The sequence below is a fragment of the Pelodiscus sinensis genome, chromosome 6 (assembly GCF_049634645.1).
Source record: "Pelodiscus sinensis isolate JC-2024 chromosome 6, ASM4963464v1, whole genome shotgun sequence".
NCBI classification, from domain to species: domain Eukaryota; kingdom Metazoa; phylum Chordata; order Testudines; family Trionychidae; genus Pelodiscus; species Pelodiscus sinensis.
The window spans coordinates 52,890,284-52,906,582 of record NC_134716.1 but is presented as its reverse complement, the minus strand read 5'-3'; the positions used below and the strand labels follow the sequence as shown (position 1 = coordinate 52,906,582).

At 42.0% G+C, this 16,299-nt stretch overlaps 1 protein-coding gene across 1 annotated transcript in view; it reads right to left on the bottom strand.

Annotated features, from left to right (window-relative positions):
• The window catches only part of LOC142830058 (uncharacterized), a 405,158-nt gene that overhangs the window by 227,226 nt on the left and 161,633 nt on the right, over window positions 1–16,299 (bottom strand). The window contains exon 4 of the mRNA XM_075932894.1: window positions 11,753–11,855. Coding sequence (XP_075789009.1) covers window positions 11,753–11,855 — 103 coding nt within the window. The remainder of the gene's footprint in view (window positions 1–11,752; window positions 11,856–16,299) is intronic.

Below are 16,299 nucleotides of genomic sequence, written 5' to 3'. Positions count from 1 at the left end.
AGTTAGGGTATGTCTATACTGCAAAGTTTCAGCGATTAAACCAATGTTACACCAGCACTGTGCCTTGGCTGGTGGAGACCAGAACTTCTGGCCCAGTATGACTGGTGGGTAGGGAGCCCCAGATGACAGTAAGTATTAACTCCAAAAAGGAGTTAACACTTTCCACAATGGTCCAATAAGAAGATATATGAAAATATAAAACTCAGAGGATGGTGAGATAAAAATCCCAATTAGTGTAACTTGAAAAAAAATCCTTTATCCTCCATTTGTGATTATGTAAGTTTTGTTACAGTTTAACAAGCAGATTACTTGATTTATTCAGTCCCCTATATGATAATGATATCCTTATTAGTTTAGTTTCATTAGAATACACCAGTTGGCCCAATTAAGCATTGGCTCATTCATATCTATAACAAGACACGCATTTTACAAGAAAAAATAAGACACTTGCATGATTTTGGAGAATGAATAATAATGAAAATTTCTCAAGTTTCAATAAAAACAGACGGAAGCATCAAAGATAGATGCCTTAAAAAATTCTGGCACAGGGAAAAACAGCAAAGAAAGCCAAAAAACTATGTAAAACTTAAAAATAAATGTTAATTGGCAGTCTTGAGTAATCCCACAGAAAAGTAGATTGCTTGCTGATACAAGGGACACCACTAAAGTAATCTGTAGTTGTATATCTTAAAATTAAATCTATCCAGTCATGCGCTAGACAGATGTAATAGCAGGTTTTGATGACTTTTGCAAAACATTAAGATGTAATTAGGAAAGCATCCAAACCCAGTCAGCAAATTAAGAGGTCTAGAAAGTTCACTTTGGATTTGCTTTATATTTGCTAGATATAATCACTCTCTCTGTATAGGCCAGTGTTACAAGTGTTACAAATCAGTTTAATATATAGGAAAATAAGTTTAATACTACAACACACAGTATTACAAATCAAAGCCATTAGAGTATTTTCCATCTCTTTTTAATTTTTTTAATCACTCAGTTAACATCATTCACTATTTTCCAAAAGACTGGTATGTTGAGAAATGTCATTAGTTCAGGAATATTACCTTTGTTTCTTGACAACACTGTTACTAACTGAAATTAAAACATCTCTCTAGTTCTGCATGGCTGCATGGTCAAGCATTATTTTTATACCTTATGTCATCAGAGAAGGCAGGATATAAAAAATGGTACATCAGTAAAATGCTGACAAGTGACAAGTGTCTGGCCTCAATGACAAAAAAATCCCTTCACCCATTAACAAGACAGTTAAGAAAGTGATTGAGCAAGCATTTTGTAATACATATTTTTACTTATGGTACTCAGAGTGACCTTAATGCAGCCTTCATATGGCACATGTACATAATGATATGTAACAAATAGTATTGCTTTCTTTGCAAAAATTCTACTTAAGAAATTTGACTGTGAACACTTGAAAGCAAAATAATAAAGCTCTTCTTGACCATAGCACTAGAGTTAAAGGGAAATTAAAGTTAAGGTTAAAGCTTTTACCTTAGCTCACCCTATTATACCCAGTATATAATCCCATTCCTCAGATATATGTATGATGCTATGAATAGGAATAGATTAATGATTTTTCTTACTAAGACTCAGTCTGCATTTTTGCTTGAAACCCAAACTGAACCTTCCCTGATATTTTAAAATACTACAGTTGGTAGGTTAAAAAACCCCAACCACCTTTTATATGCCTTTGCCTGTCCTTCATTGACCAGAAACATATGTAGTGAAATGCAAGTTGGGTTATTTTAGCAGCATTTTTGGTCCACCCGAGGCACTGGAAATCTCATAAATTCATGAAATTTCCAACTTTCTAGTGTAATTTCCAGACCAAATAATTGTGAATAAATTTGGAAGAGCATCTGAACTTCTGAATCTCCTTCCTTGGGTAGAGTTATCATATTCAAGGTTATGGAAATAACATTTATTTTAGACTCAAAGAAATAAAAACATGTATCATCAAGTTTTCATCTGTTGCCAGATGATCAGCCATAGAAATAATTAAGACATCCTGTGTTCATCCTTTCTGCATTGAAGGGAGAGCATAAATCATACAACCACAGACCAAACTGGATTGATTTTAGTCTCATATTGGTGACAGTCATTAGGCAGGAAAGTGACTCCAGCATTGAACTCAATTATGGAACCCATATGCTTTCTGTGCATGTCTGGTAAAAATATGCAACTTCATTACATATTAGGGTGCACATTTTAATTCTGGTTCACTAATAGGGTTGGAGAGAAGTGAAACTGGCCTGGGAAGAGATCCAGTTTACTTTGCTAGGATGGACAAGGCCTATGTATCTGACTCCAATTTGCATAGAGTTTACACAAAACTCCTGCTCAATGGAATCCCACGATGACTATACACATGGAAAGCGGCCATGTAGTGGTCTTTGCACCTCCATGTGCCCGGAAGGTATACTCTCTTCTGATTTCAACCAGGTCTACAAAGATAAGGAAGAGAAGGCAAGGAAGAAGGGGCAACAGCCACTATTGAAGCCCATAGGCAGAGAGCCGCAGAGCTCCACTTTTCTTTCCTCTGTCTTCACATATTTCCCTGCACAAAGCCTTTTTGCTTAGGCTTTGGATGGAGTGTTTGAATTTCATCCTTTGTGAAGAACTTCTCTAGTATACCACAATGTATTGACATATGACAGGACCTAGCTAATGAAAACATTAAATGAGATCAACAAACTGACAGTAGTAACAAGGTTCTACATGTCCCAAGAGACAAATTTACAGGCATCTGCCCGTAGCATCAAAGAAGATGAGCTAAAGCCTTTATGTTAATGCTGGAGAGATTGATCCAAGAGGAGGACATCTGTACTCTACATGTGCCAAGATCTACCACATAGCTAGGATACGTACATTAAGAGGAAGACATTATAATGTTGTGTAGGGTCCACCAAAAGACAATAAAACAGCAGTAGCAATATACGCAAGTGACTGTGAGTACTAAAGAATACTATGAGAATACAAATCATGTCTTAAATACACAACCATTTGTTATAGGAGAATTGTCCTTAATATAGAAAAAGGAGAATACTTAAGAGATTATTATGTTAGATTTGCATGACTCTGCTGCATTATGGAACAATCAACAGCAGGACATACACATTTTGTGATAAAAATCCAACTCCTGAGATTTTTAGCATGGTTCTGCAGATTCACAAAGTACAAATAGTTCATTCAGAAATATGGGACTTTACCCAAACTAAACTTCCAAACTCAATGCCTAATTTTGCCATTACTTATTTCCTAATATAATGCTTGCATGGACCTCACTAGACTACTTATGAGTGTAATCACAAGTTTTTTAGATCACGGCTTCAGTTGACAATCACACACATTAATAACAATAACATATTTCCATGATTATTTGGTTATCACATGTAGCAGAGTCTAAAATAACTACTAAATAAAAAACTATCTAGTTTGAAAACCAGACTGCTGTTTAATAGATGATTTGTTTTTAGCTATCAGTTGTTTATATTGTAAATATATTGCCAAAACACGCTGCTTTTCAAGGCTTGGCTATAGCTACCTCCCATTCTCATTAAAGAGCACAGTAGCAACCCCCCTGCCAGTTATATGTTCAGTAGTTAATATCTGAATTATACTTATACCCTGTAACTTAAAGTAGTATCACATTTTGAATTAGATATAAAAACTTAAGTCTGCCAGCAAGAAAGTACTGTACTCACATTATTGATTACAAGTAAAGATCTGAGAGTTGTGGAAAAGTTTTAAGTACACACAATACAGCTTTTATTCACTACTTTGGTTTTAATAAATACCTGTTACAAGAAATTACTTCACTAGGAAAATAATCATAATTCACATCATAGTTAAATACAAATATAACCATATTTTAAACCCAATTAGACTTTAGACAGGTTCGCTTCCAGCAGTCCCACAAAATCCAAATGTTTTAAAACAAAATATCAGAAAATCCATCCAAAATCAACTTCCATTAGGAAAATATGGTTAATGTTCTCAAGCGGTGCAGTACACACATGGAAAGGAAGTATATATATCGATTTTCTGCCATAATTTTGAAAATGAGGCTAGAACAGTTAACAAGCCCCACAAAAGAGCTCGTAGTGAAATCTACTGTTTCATCAAACACTGTTTTCAGTTTATTATAATTTTGACAAAGTTGACCTGAACTTAGGCTGACTCTGCCTCAGGCCAAATCCTTTTTTGTCTCATAGAAGGTGATCAAATAAATTAACACATTATATGAATAAGTTAAATGAAAAGTTGTACAGTGTTGTTTCTGGCAAACCTGGGATTAAAAGCTAGGCCTCAGATATGACAAGTCTTATCAAGTTAGTCTTATTATCTTTCAGAAAATTTGCTAAACTTATATGCATGGCTGTGTTCCCACTGCAACCAATACACCATACTTCCTTTAAGCCAGAAATAGAACACCAAAATCTTGATTCCCAGCATTTATTCTGCTGTCTAAGAAATAGTTATGTAAACCACAAGTGCCATGTGTGTTTCAACCACCATTAATGATGAGATGATAAAAACCTACTGCTACCAGGGTTCCAAACTTGTGATGAGCTGTTGGCCTATGTGTTACTCTTTTTTCAAGGGTGGTTTTTTTTGTGTGGTTTTTTTAAAAGCAAACAACCCATAACATCTCTAGGAAATTATGTACAAAAACCTGCAATGTCAAGCATTTAGCAGTTCAGAAATGCCAGAAATAAGGTTTTCTGTGTTGATATACTGTGAGCCCTGCCAGACTTAAATGATAATGTTTCCAATTTTACCAGTTAGCAAGATGCTGAAGGCTGGCTCAGTTGATGATAAAAATCTACCAGTTCACTTCAGCTGCCTGGCTCAAAGTCAGAGAGCAAGAGAAAAATATAAAACTGATGCATCTGATCTTTTTTAAAGATTCAGGAGTCCTGGGAGTACATAGATTCAGGAGTAGAAACTGCATGTGAAAATATACCTGCAGTTTTGTACTGAGAAAGCGTTTGGAGTGGTATCTATTCTTGTTTCCCTGAGAAGGTGTCATGAGGACCACTACACAATGAGCCAAACACCACAAAATTATTTTTTAAAATTTCCCAGGGTTTGCAGGTGACAGGTTGCATCTATTTTCCAGTTTATGTGGCTTCAGAGCAGCAGAGGTGAAAGTGCTGGCCAAAGTGGCGAATTGGGCATTGAGGAGGTCAATAATCTTGACAAAAAACCTACTGTAGTCATGGCTTGGCTTCGCGAACGAAGATCTAGGAAGGAAATCCACGTCTTCTGCAGGAACGCTGGTGGCTGACGAGGCCTATGCGGGACAGGCAGGTCCTGCCACAACGGCTGCAAATATAGGTCTGATCTGGGATAGGTGCTGAGGGGTCACGGTTCTTCTTCCTTCTCCTTTTGTCCTCCATACAGGCCCTGCGGGTATCTTCGAAGAAGGAGGTGGTCTGGTGGACTGTGTGCCGCCAGGTGTTGCGATCAGCTGCTTGTGTTGCCCACTGATGGTGATCTATACAACAAGCAGTGAGGGACTTCTTCAGGGAGTCTTTGTACCGCTTTCGTGGTGCCCCTATGCCGCGGTAGCCAGAGGACAATTCCCCATACAGCACGATCTTGGGTAGGCAGTGGTTCTCCATCCTGGCGATGTGCCCTGCCCAGCGAAGCTGTATCTTGAGGACCATGGCCTCAATGCTGGTGACCTCCGCTAACTCGAGGACTTCAGTGTTGGCGACGAAGTCACTCCAATGAATATTGAGGATTGTGCGGAGGCAGCGCTGATGGAAACGCTCGAGGAGACTCAGGTGACGACGGTACGTGACCCAGGACTCAGCGCCATACAAGAGAGTGGTCAGCACAACAGCTTTGTAGACACTGACCTTCGTGTCTCTTTTGAGGTTGCTGTTGTTCCAGACACGTTTGTATAGTCTGCCGAATGCACTGTTTGCCTTGGCCAGCCTATTATCGACTACTTTGTCGATCTTGGCGCCAGACAAGATCATGCACCCCAAGTAGCTGAACTGGTGGACAACTTTCAGTTCTGTTTGTTCGATGAAGATGGTTGGTGGATCGTGCTCCTCGTGGGATGCGGGCTGATGAAGAACTTCAGTCTTCTTCAGGCTGACTTCAAGACCAAAGATCTGAGCAGTTTTTGTGAAACAAGACGTAATTCGCTGCATAGCTGCCTCTGTGTGAGCAAGGAGGGCGGCATCGTCAGCAAACAACAGTTCCCTGATCAGTTTCTCCATGGTCTTTGTGTGGGCCTGCAAACGTCTCAGGTTGAACACGCTCCCGTCGAGACGAAAGCGGATATATACGCCATCAGCATCGTCGAGGTCCTCTGTGATCTGCTGGAGCATCATGCTGAACAAAATGGTGAACAGTGTGGGAGCAAAAACATAGCCCTGTTTCACGCCGTTTGCAATAGGGAAAGGCTGAGAGAGGTCGCTGCTATGTCTGACTTGTCCAAGCTGGTCTTCATGAAGCTGGATGATCATGGTGTGGAACTTCGGTGGGCAGCCTAGTTTTTCCAGGATTTTCCAAAGTCCCTGCCTGCTCACGGCGTCAAACGCTTTTGTCAGGTCCACAAAGGTGACGTACAATGCTTTGTTTTGCTCCCAGCACTTCTCCTGGATCTGCCTCAGGACAAACACCATGTCTGTGGTTCCCCGGTTGGCTCTGAAGCCACACAGTGTCTCTGGGAGGTGATCTTCTGCTATCGCGGGTACCAGTCTATTCAGCAGTACTCTTGCGAGGATTTTGCTGGCGATGGACAGAAGTGTTATGCCGCAATAATTGGAACAGTCTGACTTCTCCCCTTTGTTCTTGTACAGGATGATGATGACTGCATCCTTGAGGTCATGAGGGAGTTTACCCTGCTCCCAGCAGCAGACGAAGAATTCATGGAGTTTGGTGTACAGTGCTGGGCCTCCGTTCTTCCATACCTCAGGAGGGATGCCATCAACTCTTGCAGCTTTACCACTCTTCAGCTGTTCAATGGCTTCCTCAGTCTCTTGTAATGTTGGTGCCACATTCAGTTAAGTTTTCACTGGTTGTTGTGGGATGCAGTCAATCGCTGGTTCTTGGACTGAGTGGCTAGCATTGAAGAGGGTGTAGAAGTGCTCAGACCAGCGGTTCAGGATAGAGTCCTTTTCAGTGAGCAGTTCTTTCCCGTCTGCACTCTGCAAGGGGCTCAGGATTTGGTACGAGGAGCCATATACCGCTTTTAGAGCTTTGTAGAATCCCCTGTAGTCGCCAGTATCAGCGCAAAACTGAGTTCTTACTGCGAGGTTGGACCACCACTCGTTCTGAATCTCTCGAAGCTTGCGCTGGAAAGTGCTGCATTCCAGGCGGAAGGCTGCTTTTTTGTGCGGGCAGGATGGTTGACCAGGTGGGCCTGGTGTGCTGACCTCTTCTTTGACAGCAGCTCTTGGACTTCTAAGTTGTTCTCATCGAACCAATCCCTGTTCTTCTTCGTGGAGAATCTGAGGATATCTTCAGATGTTTGCAGAACAATGGTTTTGATACGATCCCACAGCAGTTCTGGAGCTGGAGGCGAGTCTGCTAAGCAGCTCAGTTCCCCTAGCCTGGATCGTAGGCTCACCTGGAAAACCGCCTTGACCGCGGCAGACTGAAGGCTGCAAACTTTGAGCTTCTTCCTCGGGGCGCCACCTTTCCTTGGTTTGGTCTCAAAGTGGAAGCTGAGTTTGCAGCGGACAAGGCAATGGTCTGTGTGACACTCGGAGCTGGGCATTACCCTGGTGTGAAAGACATCTTTTAGATCATACTGGCGCACTAGGATGTAGTCTATGAGATGCCAGTGTTTTGACCGAGGTGCATCCAGGTTGTCTTCAGACTGTCTTTCTGCTGGAAGATAGTGTTGGTAATGGAAAGCTGCTGTTCCGCGCAGAGTTCAAGTAACAAGCGTCCATTATCGATGCAGCTGCCCATACCATGCCTTCCAAGTACGCCTTTCCAGGTTTCCGAGTCTCTGCCCACTCTGGCATTGAAGTCGCCCAGGATAACAATCTTGTCATCAGCTGGAACATCCTGCAGAAGGCTGCGTAGGTCGGAATAAAACTTGCCTTTGTCAGCAGGGTCTGCCTGGAGAGTTGGAGCATACACACTAAACAGTGTGGCGTGTTGCTGGTCACGAAGTGGTAGACGCATTGAGATGATGCGGTCAGAGTGGCTAGTTGGCAGGCTTGCAAGCTTGATAGCGATGGAGTCCCTGATCATGAAGCCGACACCTGAAAGGCGTCTCTCTGTCGCTGGTTTGCCTGACCAGTAGAGGGTGTAACCTGAGCCATGCTCTCTTAGACTGCCTTCATCTGAAAAGCGGATTTCGCTGAGTGCGGCGATGTCAACATCCAGCCTAGTGAGTTCGTGTGCAATTAAAGCGGATCGTCACTCAGGTCGAGTGCTGTCGGCTGAGTCTAACATGGTTCTGATGTTCCGGTATGCGAATTTAAGTACTTTCCCACCTTTTAAGGCGAGTGGGATGCGCCGTTGATTCTTTGATATATTTTGACCCCATATGGAGATGCGCGTTGACCGCGGTAAGCCAACTGGGGGAGAAGGAGACGAGCTTTGTTTAGGCCACCTTTTCTAGGCCCCTCTCCATGTGGAGCAAGCAGTGCTGTCCCTAAAAAAGGCTGCTTGATCGCTCAGGGTGCTGCCGAGTGATGATGTCGTCTCCAGGTCATCATCAGACGACCACTAGCGCCTGAGCCGCCTGCATGCAGGATAGAGACTGCGGCTGCCAGTGTCATCTAACACCTGCCTAGTTCGCCCCTTTCCCATCGCTACAGGACTTAGTGAGACCGGAGGGAGTAGACGTGAGTATTTCCTTCTTGCCTGCGCAAAGGAGCTTTCAAGTGGAGTGCAGTGTGCGCGGAACTGGCTCCACCCTTTAAACCCGGGGTTCAGCTGCCATGGCCTAGCAAGCTGGGATGGTGACAGCGAGGTCCTCGGGCCGTAGGTTGTACATCAGAGTTTCCTTCTCCTAGGCAGACGGCCTTCCAGGGCTGAAGAGATCCACCTTCCCTGCTATTTCAAACCCTAGCTGGTAGGCCACAGCAGCAATCCACAATAACGAAGTGGCGCGCCTTGGTCCCGAACACTTAGCCGTTAGGTCCTAACACTTAGCCGTTAGGTCCTAATGAGACCCTTCCACCCTGGCCGGTGACTCCGTCGTGGGAGTTCATTCGCCCTGTAGTACACACTACATGATTAACAGTAAAGGGAGGGGGAGAGACCAAAGTCTCATGTGAAGGTGGAAGTGTTTTGTTGCCAAAACTGGGCTTTTGTCATAACTTTCGTTGCATTGTAATGTGAACGCTCTCTGGGATTTGTCACCAAAAAGGGTTTTTTGGTGACAAAACCTGAAAGTGTAGACTAAGCCTGATACTTAAATTAATAAATTGAATGCATTCATGGTTCTATTCTCTGGAGACACAAACTCTCCCCTGCAAGAGAGTTCAAAAAGAAAAATGTTACTTGCATCCTCTCTTGATCTCTGAAGCTCACATGCACAGTGAGCCAAAATCTAGGAAATAACCCTGCACTGCCTAGGAGATGAATTATATGACTTTATAAATCTCTTTCATTTCTAGTTTCCAAGGTATAGATTGTCTCCTCCTGTTCCAACCACTTTGCACTACTCAGTCAGAGTAAAAGCAATAAAATGTGGCTCTTAGTAGAATTCTCCTCTAATAGGGAAGCTTTCGTGCGTCATAAATTAATGTAGATAGCCTTCATGCCAATTACCCACCCTCTTACACCTTAGTGGAGAAAGTGTATGGAGGTGTTCAGGGCAGAAGTGCATCTATGCTATGCCAATTCACAAATGGTGTAAGATTATATAAGAACCTCAGGAATCTGGTGCAAATTAGGGAAAACTAAAAGATTTCAGCTTACGCTAATGGGCTGAGCTGGGCACAAACGAGAATGACAGAAGAACGTGTTTGGCACTGTAATGAATCTGGCCCTAAGATTCCTTTACCTCAGTTCATTTAAAAGTCAATCTCACTGTTTTATTGTATAATGAAGACTCTCAGTGCCTGAACACCTCTCAATTATCCTTAGAAAGCATTTATGAAATCCTCTGTTGTAGATTATCAGCATCTGTCCTATCAAAGAGGAAGAAGAAGCTGTCCCACAAGGCATCAGTTCAGAGGAGTCCAGCATAAGCTGTGAAAGTCACCACTTTCCCCTCAGACACTGTCAAACTTTAGGCAGGTAAACAAGAACAAGGAACTTTCAAAGGCTAAGAAACATTAACCTCACAAAACATTAGAAGTGCCAAGAACAGCATGGTGCAAACAATGTTTATTCACAGCAATTAGTGAGATCGGGGATGATACAATCCCAGACACACATTAGCTCCAGAGTGCTTGTAAAGTTTAAAGGGCCCCAAACAATGGGATGCAGCAGTGAAATTCTCAATCCTGCTGCTGCAAAATGGAGACTAGATGGGGAAGAAGGCTAGGGTCTCAGAAAGTTCATATGATTTAAGTAAGCATCAAAGTGTTTGGATGCTTATACACATTGAATCTGAACCTTGACCCTTTTAGGGTTTGCCCTTCACTACCTTAGCCCAAGGGATACATTTGAAATGTATGCTTTAACACAGTATGAACTATTTTACTAATGTACCTAGTATTACAGCATTGCAGACCTTGTGATGTGTTCAACACAGACAAATGAAAAATATTGACTGACAGGCTTATTTATTTCTTCTGCTTGGACAACTAAGTTTCTCTTCCTTTGGATAATCTTTCTAATACCTCACCTCCAACTCTCTTTGGTTGCTGTTTTGGAAAAGATATCAGGTTTGTGATTCTAGATAACTGGTTAGAATTCCCACAATGTGCCTGATTTGGTGTTTTGTTCAGAAAGTTTCGTACAGTTGTAGATTCTGAGCAGACCTTAGTTGATGTGTTCAGGAACAAGGAGGCTGCGTCTAGATTGGCATGATTTTCTGGAAATGCTTTTAACGGAAAAGTTTTCCGTTAAAAGCATGTTCAGAACAGAGCGTCAAGATTGGCATGGATGCTTTTCCGCAAAAACGCTTTTCCGCAAAAAAGACCCGATCGCCATTTTTGCGATCGGGGCTTTTTTGCGGAAAACAAATCTGAGCTGTCTACACTGGCCCTTTTGTTCAAAAGCTTTGCACAAAAGGGACTTTTGCCTGAACGGAAGCAGAATAGTATTTCTGCAAGAAGCACTGATTTCTTACAGTACTTTTGCGGAAGTCAGTACTTTTGCGGAAATTCGAGCGGCCAGTGTAGACAGCTGGCAAGTTTTTCTGGAAAAGCAGCTGATTTTCGGGAAAAACTGGCCAGTCTAGACACAGCCGAGTGATTTCCCTGAAATATATGGAGTCGTGGTACTTTGGGAATAATATATTTATTTTTTATAATAAATGTATATATAATGGTAGGGAATTTTATGCTATCCATTTCATACTATGGATGCATGCAGAAATACCTGCAGTGATAGCCTACAGACAAATCCATTTGTATCTATAAGTCTTTTGATCATGAATCTGCTATAAAAACAAAATGTTCTGATAAAAACTACATGCCATACTGAAAAAAAAATAGCTAACGTATATGCATTGTTTTCAAAAGCTCCCACAAAGTCAAAAATGGTTAGATTATTCAGATATCCCTGTCCCAGTTCCTATTTAGAAACATTTTAATGATGGAAATATTCTTTCTTATTTCAGTCTGGGCCCCATTACCTCCATTCTTGACTCACTTCCTCTGAGGTCAGAATTAGATCCCTTCTCTCCAGCAGTGAGTATTTCGATTTATTATGTTTCAGTTCTTCCGTTTCAGACTGCCCTGTGTAAAAACAGAAGGTACAGAGAAAACCATATAATGAAAGTCATCAAACAAAACAATACTAACTTAAAATGCCATGAAAGAAAGAACCAGTAAGCCAACCTAAAGTTACTTACAGGCTCTGAATTAAGCAAGATGATTCCTTTTCATGATAAAGTCCTTTGTGTTTCCAAGGAAGCCCTCCTTAGAGGACAAGTCTAGGCAAACATTTGTACGCCATATATCACAATTCAATACTGCAAATGTGATGAATTGAGGCTATATTTATACAACATATGAATTCTGGCTGATGATGTGAAATTGTATTATGAAAAGTTCCTATCCTATGACTGCCTGTATATGCGGTCCACCATTGTTAACAGGTACCCACCAGACAGAAATAATGGGAAATACTTAATGTTAAGAATGATACTTACATCTCAGAAAGGTTATGCTAAAAGCAGCTGCCTCTTTAGAAATCCAGTTTTAGCTTCGCTGCCCCTCCCTGGCCATAAAGGGTGTGTTGGAGTTAGTTTGAACAGTGGTTTTCAAACTATGGGTGGCACCCAATACTGGGTCATGGAATGTCAGGCACTGGGTCTTGTTGCCGTAGGGGGATTAGGTGACCAGTGGGGGTGCTAAGTCAGGCTACCTGCCTGTTCTGGCACCACAGACTGCCCAGCAAGTCCAACTCCTGAGGGAGGGGAGGGGAAGAGAGAACTTCACGCACTGCCCATGCCCCGAGCACTAGTTCCACACTCCTGTTGGCTGGGAACCTGATGCTAGCTGCTTCTGGGGCACAACATAGTCTTGATGCCAGGAGAAGCAGGAAGCCTACCTTAGCATCCCTACTGAACCACTAACTAGGAACCCGCACTCTGGTCAAATTACGTTGGGTCACAGGCATCAACAATTTTCTTCAACTGCATCATGAGGAAAAAAATTTGAAAATCACTGAGTTAGAGCAATAGAAATGTACCAGAAGCCTAACAAATGCAGCAGGACTTGTCAGGAAGAAACAGCATGCACGGGGTTAGAGCAAGATCATAGAAGTTCCATGTGAGGGGCAGAGTCCAGCCAGAATGTAACAGTGTGCATACACAGGTCACACCCTGCCTGCCTATGTTCTTGAACTCAGATGGTCCCTCCCTAAACACTCCAAAATGGAAAGTGAACTTGTGAAGGACATTGCAAGTTAATATGTTTATTGTTTTGTACGATGTGCTCTCTTGTGTTTTATGGGACTAAACTAGAAAGAGCATTAATCATTTAGAGCCTGTGCAAAAGGTATAAATGGATACTAACCAATTCACAGGTGCTGTGTGCTCCTGAGTATGTTAGAATATAAACCAGAAACTTCACACTTGTTGGGATAGAAGTCTGCTAATTGATGGGTTTAAATGCCTGGGGAATCTTGAGGGTCAGTACTGGTCCAGCACCCAGGGTGTAGGTAAGGCAACATAAGGAGTGCCATTTTTGAGATAGGGGACCGGCAGAGTCAATACCCTGGGAATATGATAGAGAGATAAAAAGAGAAACCTTTGCTTCACCTTGATGAGGCTTCAGGAGAACGAGAATAGTCCTAGTGGGTGGCCATTTGCTTAGATCTATGACAGCAAGTAATTCATATAAAGCCACATCGTGCCTTTGATCTGTGCATCAACTTTTATTAATATCACCAAGGATTTATGGGAACATCAATCAAGGGTAAAAACTTATAGAAATTATATCAGGGAGCAGACTCTTAGCACAAAATTACAAGCCTGCACAATCCCATATGGAGTCTGTCACCGCCTGGAATTCTGGGCTGAGCCTACTTCTAGAGGGTCCTGTGCCTTATGGACTACGAGTACCAGAGCTCAAGGACACCATTTTCCAGCATGTGTGGAATCAGGAGTGGGAGCAAACTGGACTAAACACTCCAGCTGAGGCGAATAGTGAGGCTTCTGCAGGGTAGGCAGTTTTTGGGTTGATGATGAGCCAAGGCGGCTCAGCTCTTCAGTGGAAAGGATAGATTGTCTCAAAGACCAAGAGACCAGTTCTTATTTTAGTTTTGAGCTGAGAGAGAAGTAGAACTGTGCCAAGAATCTCTAACTCCCCCTCCATACAAATGGAGTCTTTGACCTGTTGTGGGTCCTAAGTCAGACAGTTCCAGCCCTGCAGAGTGCAGATTCATTAGTTAATCTTAACTCTGTCTTTCCCCAGATCCTCTTTTCCTGCTCCCTATAAAGTACCATTTTTGTTATATTATTAACATTTGTGTGTGTCATTTTTTTGCTGGGGTCTGTGTTAATGTGCTTGATTGTTGCTTGTGTACTGGGTTCTATATTCCTTGCCAGCACTGGTAGCAATATTCATTTTCCCAAGGGGCAGCACCCCTGTATCTCAGGCACAAAGAGAGGTCACTTGGCTATATCTACACTGCATAGATTTTCTGGGGTACTGGAGATATCACGGAAAAGCTCTGCCGCATCCAAGGAACACGTCCACTTTTTCAGAATAGTTTCCGAAAAAGCGGACATGTTCTTTCGGCATCCCTGTATTCCTCATTGTATGAGGAATAAGGGATGTTCCAAAAGAAGAGGTTTTTCCAAAATTTGGCCCCATGTAGATGGGCCAAATTTCAGAAAAGCCTCTTCCAAAAAAAAGTGGAAAAAGATACGTAAATTGTGGTTCACAATTTGCGTATCTTTTTCCAATTTAACTCTGCAGTGTAGACATAGCCTTAGGGTGGAGGCACCAGCATTAAAACAAACAGCAATAACAACACAGGATCCAACCTATAAGAAGAGGGGAAAAGCCACTCCAAGTAGTAAACACAGGAATTTCTATGTGTGGCGGGGGGTAGTTTTTTGTAAATGTGGACTACAAGGGTAGGAATGAACACCCCCTGTTTCCCCAAGTAAGTGTTCTCTGACTGGCCAGGGGGAGGCAGGAACGGTGTGCCACCCGAGTCGCTCTCCCCCCTGCTCTGGACAGCAGGGGGAAGACTGGGATTGATTTCTCTCCCCCACTCCAGCCACCCTGGAGCAACACCTTCAGGAAAGAGCTACATTAGATATTGGATGTAAAGCATTCTTTCTAAAGCCTCCCAAATGGATGCATGAATACTGCTGAAATTATTCACATTCATTCACTTTAAGATGAATTACCTTTGGTTTACTTGAAGACCCTTTTGTGCTCACTAAAATATTTTTTCTGCATTTGCACACCCAAAAAAATTTAGTTTTAAACAGACATTTAATGGCATATAATAAACAGCTGATTCTTATTTTATTGACCTGTCAGGGTTCCCAACCCTGAAAAAGAATAGGAGGAAGGGATCACCACTTCCAAACATGTCATTCTTCCCACAGCTCCAGGCTTCAACCTCACTTCCTCACTCCTTTCCCTCTGCTCTACTAATGCCTTTTTAAATTGTCCCATCTGCATGGGGATGGTCTGGCAGCTTCTGAGGTGTGAGAGCCGTCCCAGTATTGCCCTTCTTCAGTTACAATATGAACATTTTGAAGCTTGTTTAGAATGTTAAGGCGTTAAAAGAAACTCTCCATATTGTTAACAATAAAGTTCTTGTTTTTAAGATCATAGTTACAACATAAATCAAGGACTGAGTTTTCAGAAGTGCTTAAATCAATGGAAGTTAGGTATCCAGGTGATTCTGAGACTCCTACTACGGACCTGACTAGACTTTTAGGGCCCAAAATCAATCCTTTGAAAGCCACTGGGATTTTGGTTCCTAAGTGCCTAAGTTAATTGAAAATGGACTTTAGTTCCCCAGTCACTTAGGCGCTTTTCAAAATTTTAAAGCAACTCTTCTAGTAGTTTTTTCTTGGTCAATAAAATAAGAATCAGCTGTTTATTATGTGCCATTAATGTACTTCTTGCATTGACTAGTTCAGATAAAAATTATCTGATTATTAATCTCGCAATCATTATTAACCTTTAAACAAATTCTTTCAAGAGAGTTATCTGATTAAAGATTCCACATTCTTGTTTGAAACTGGTACAGAATTATTAAAGCAACACTTTTTACCTTACAATCTTAAGTAAATTCTAGCCTGAAATTTATCCACTTGTCCTCTACTCCCCTGCAATGAATCTTCTGCTTACCGTAGGCCTAATTGAAAGCCTACTGAAGTTAAAGAAAAGCTTCCTATTGACTTCAACAGCTATCTGCCTGGGGGCAGGAGGAAAGAGTGGTTCTCATGTTCAGTTCTGTGGGGAAGGAAGGAAGAATGACTAAAGATTGGACTACATGATAGGTAGGCCGTGGTCTCAGCACACCAGCAGCTTTGCCAAAGCTATTGTCTTTTGTTGTAGGTGTCACATCAGAGAAAAGTTCTGAGGAGGAATAAGGTGGATGTGGATGAGATAGCTTTGCAATGTTTATGAGGAGCTCTTCCCAAGTAAAGGGGGCAGCTTGGAAAAAATCCATGAAGGTTCTTGTTTGAAAATTTAACAAGTG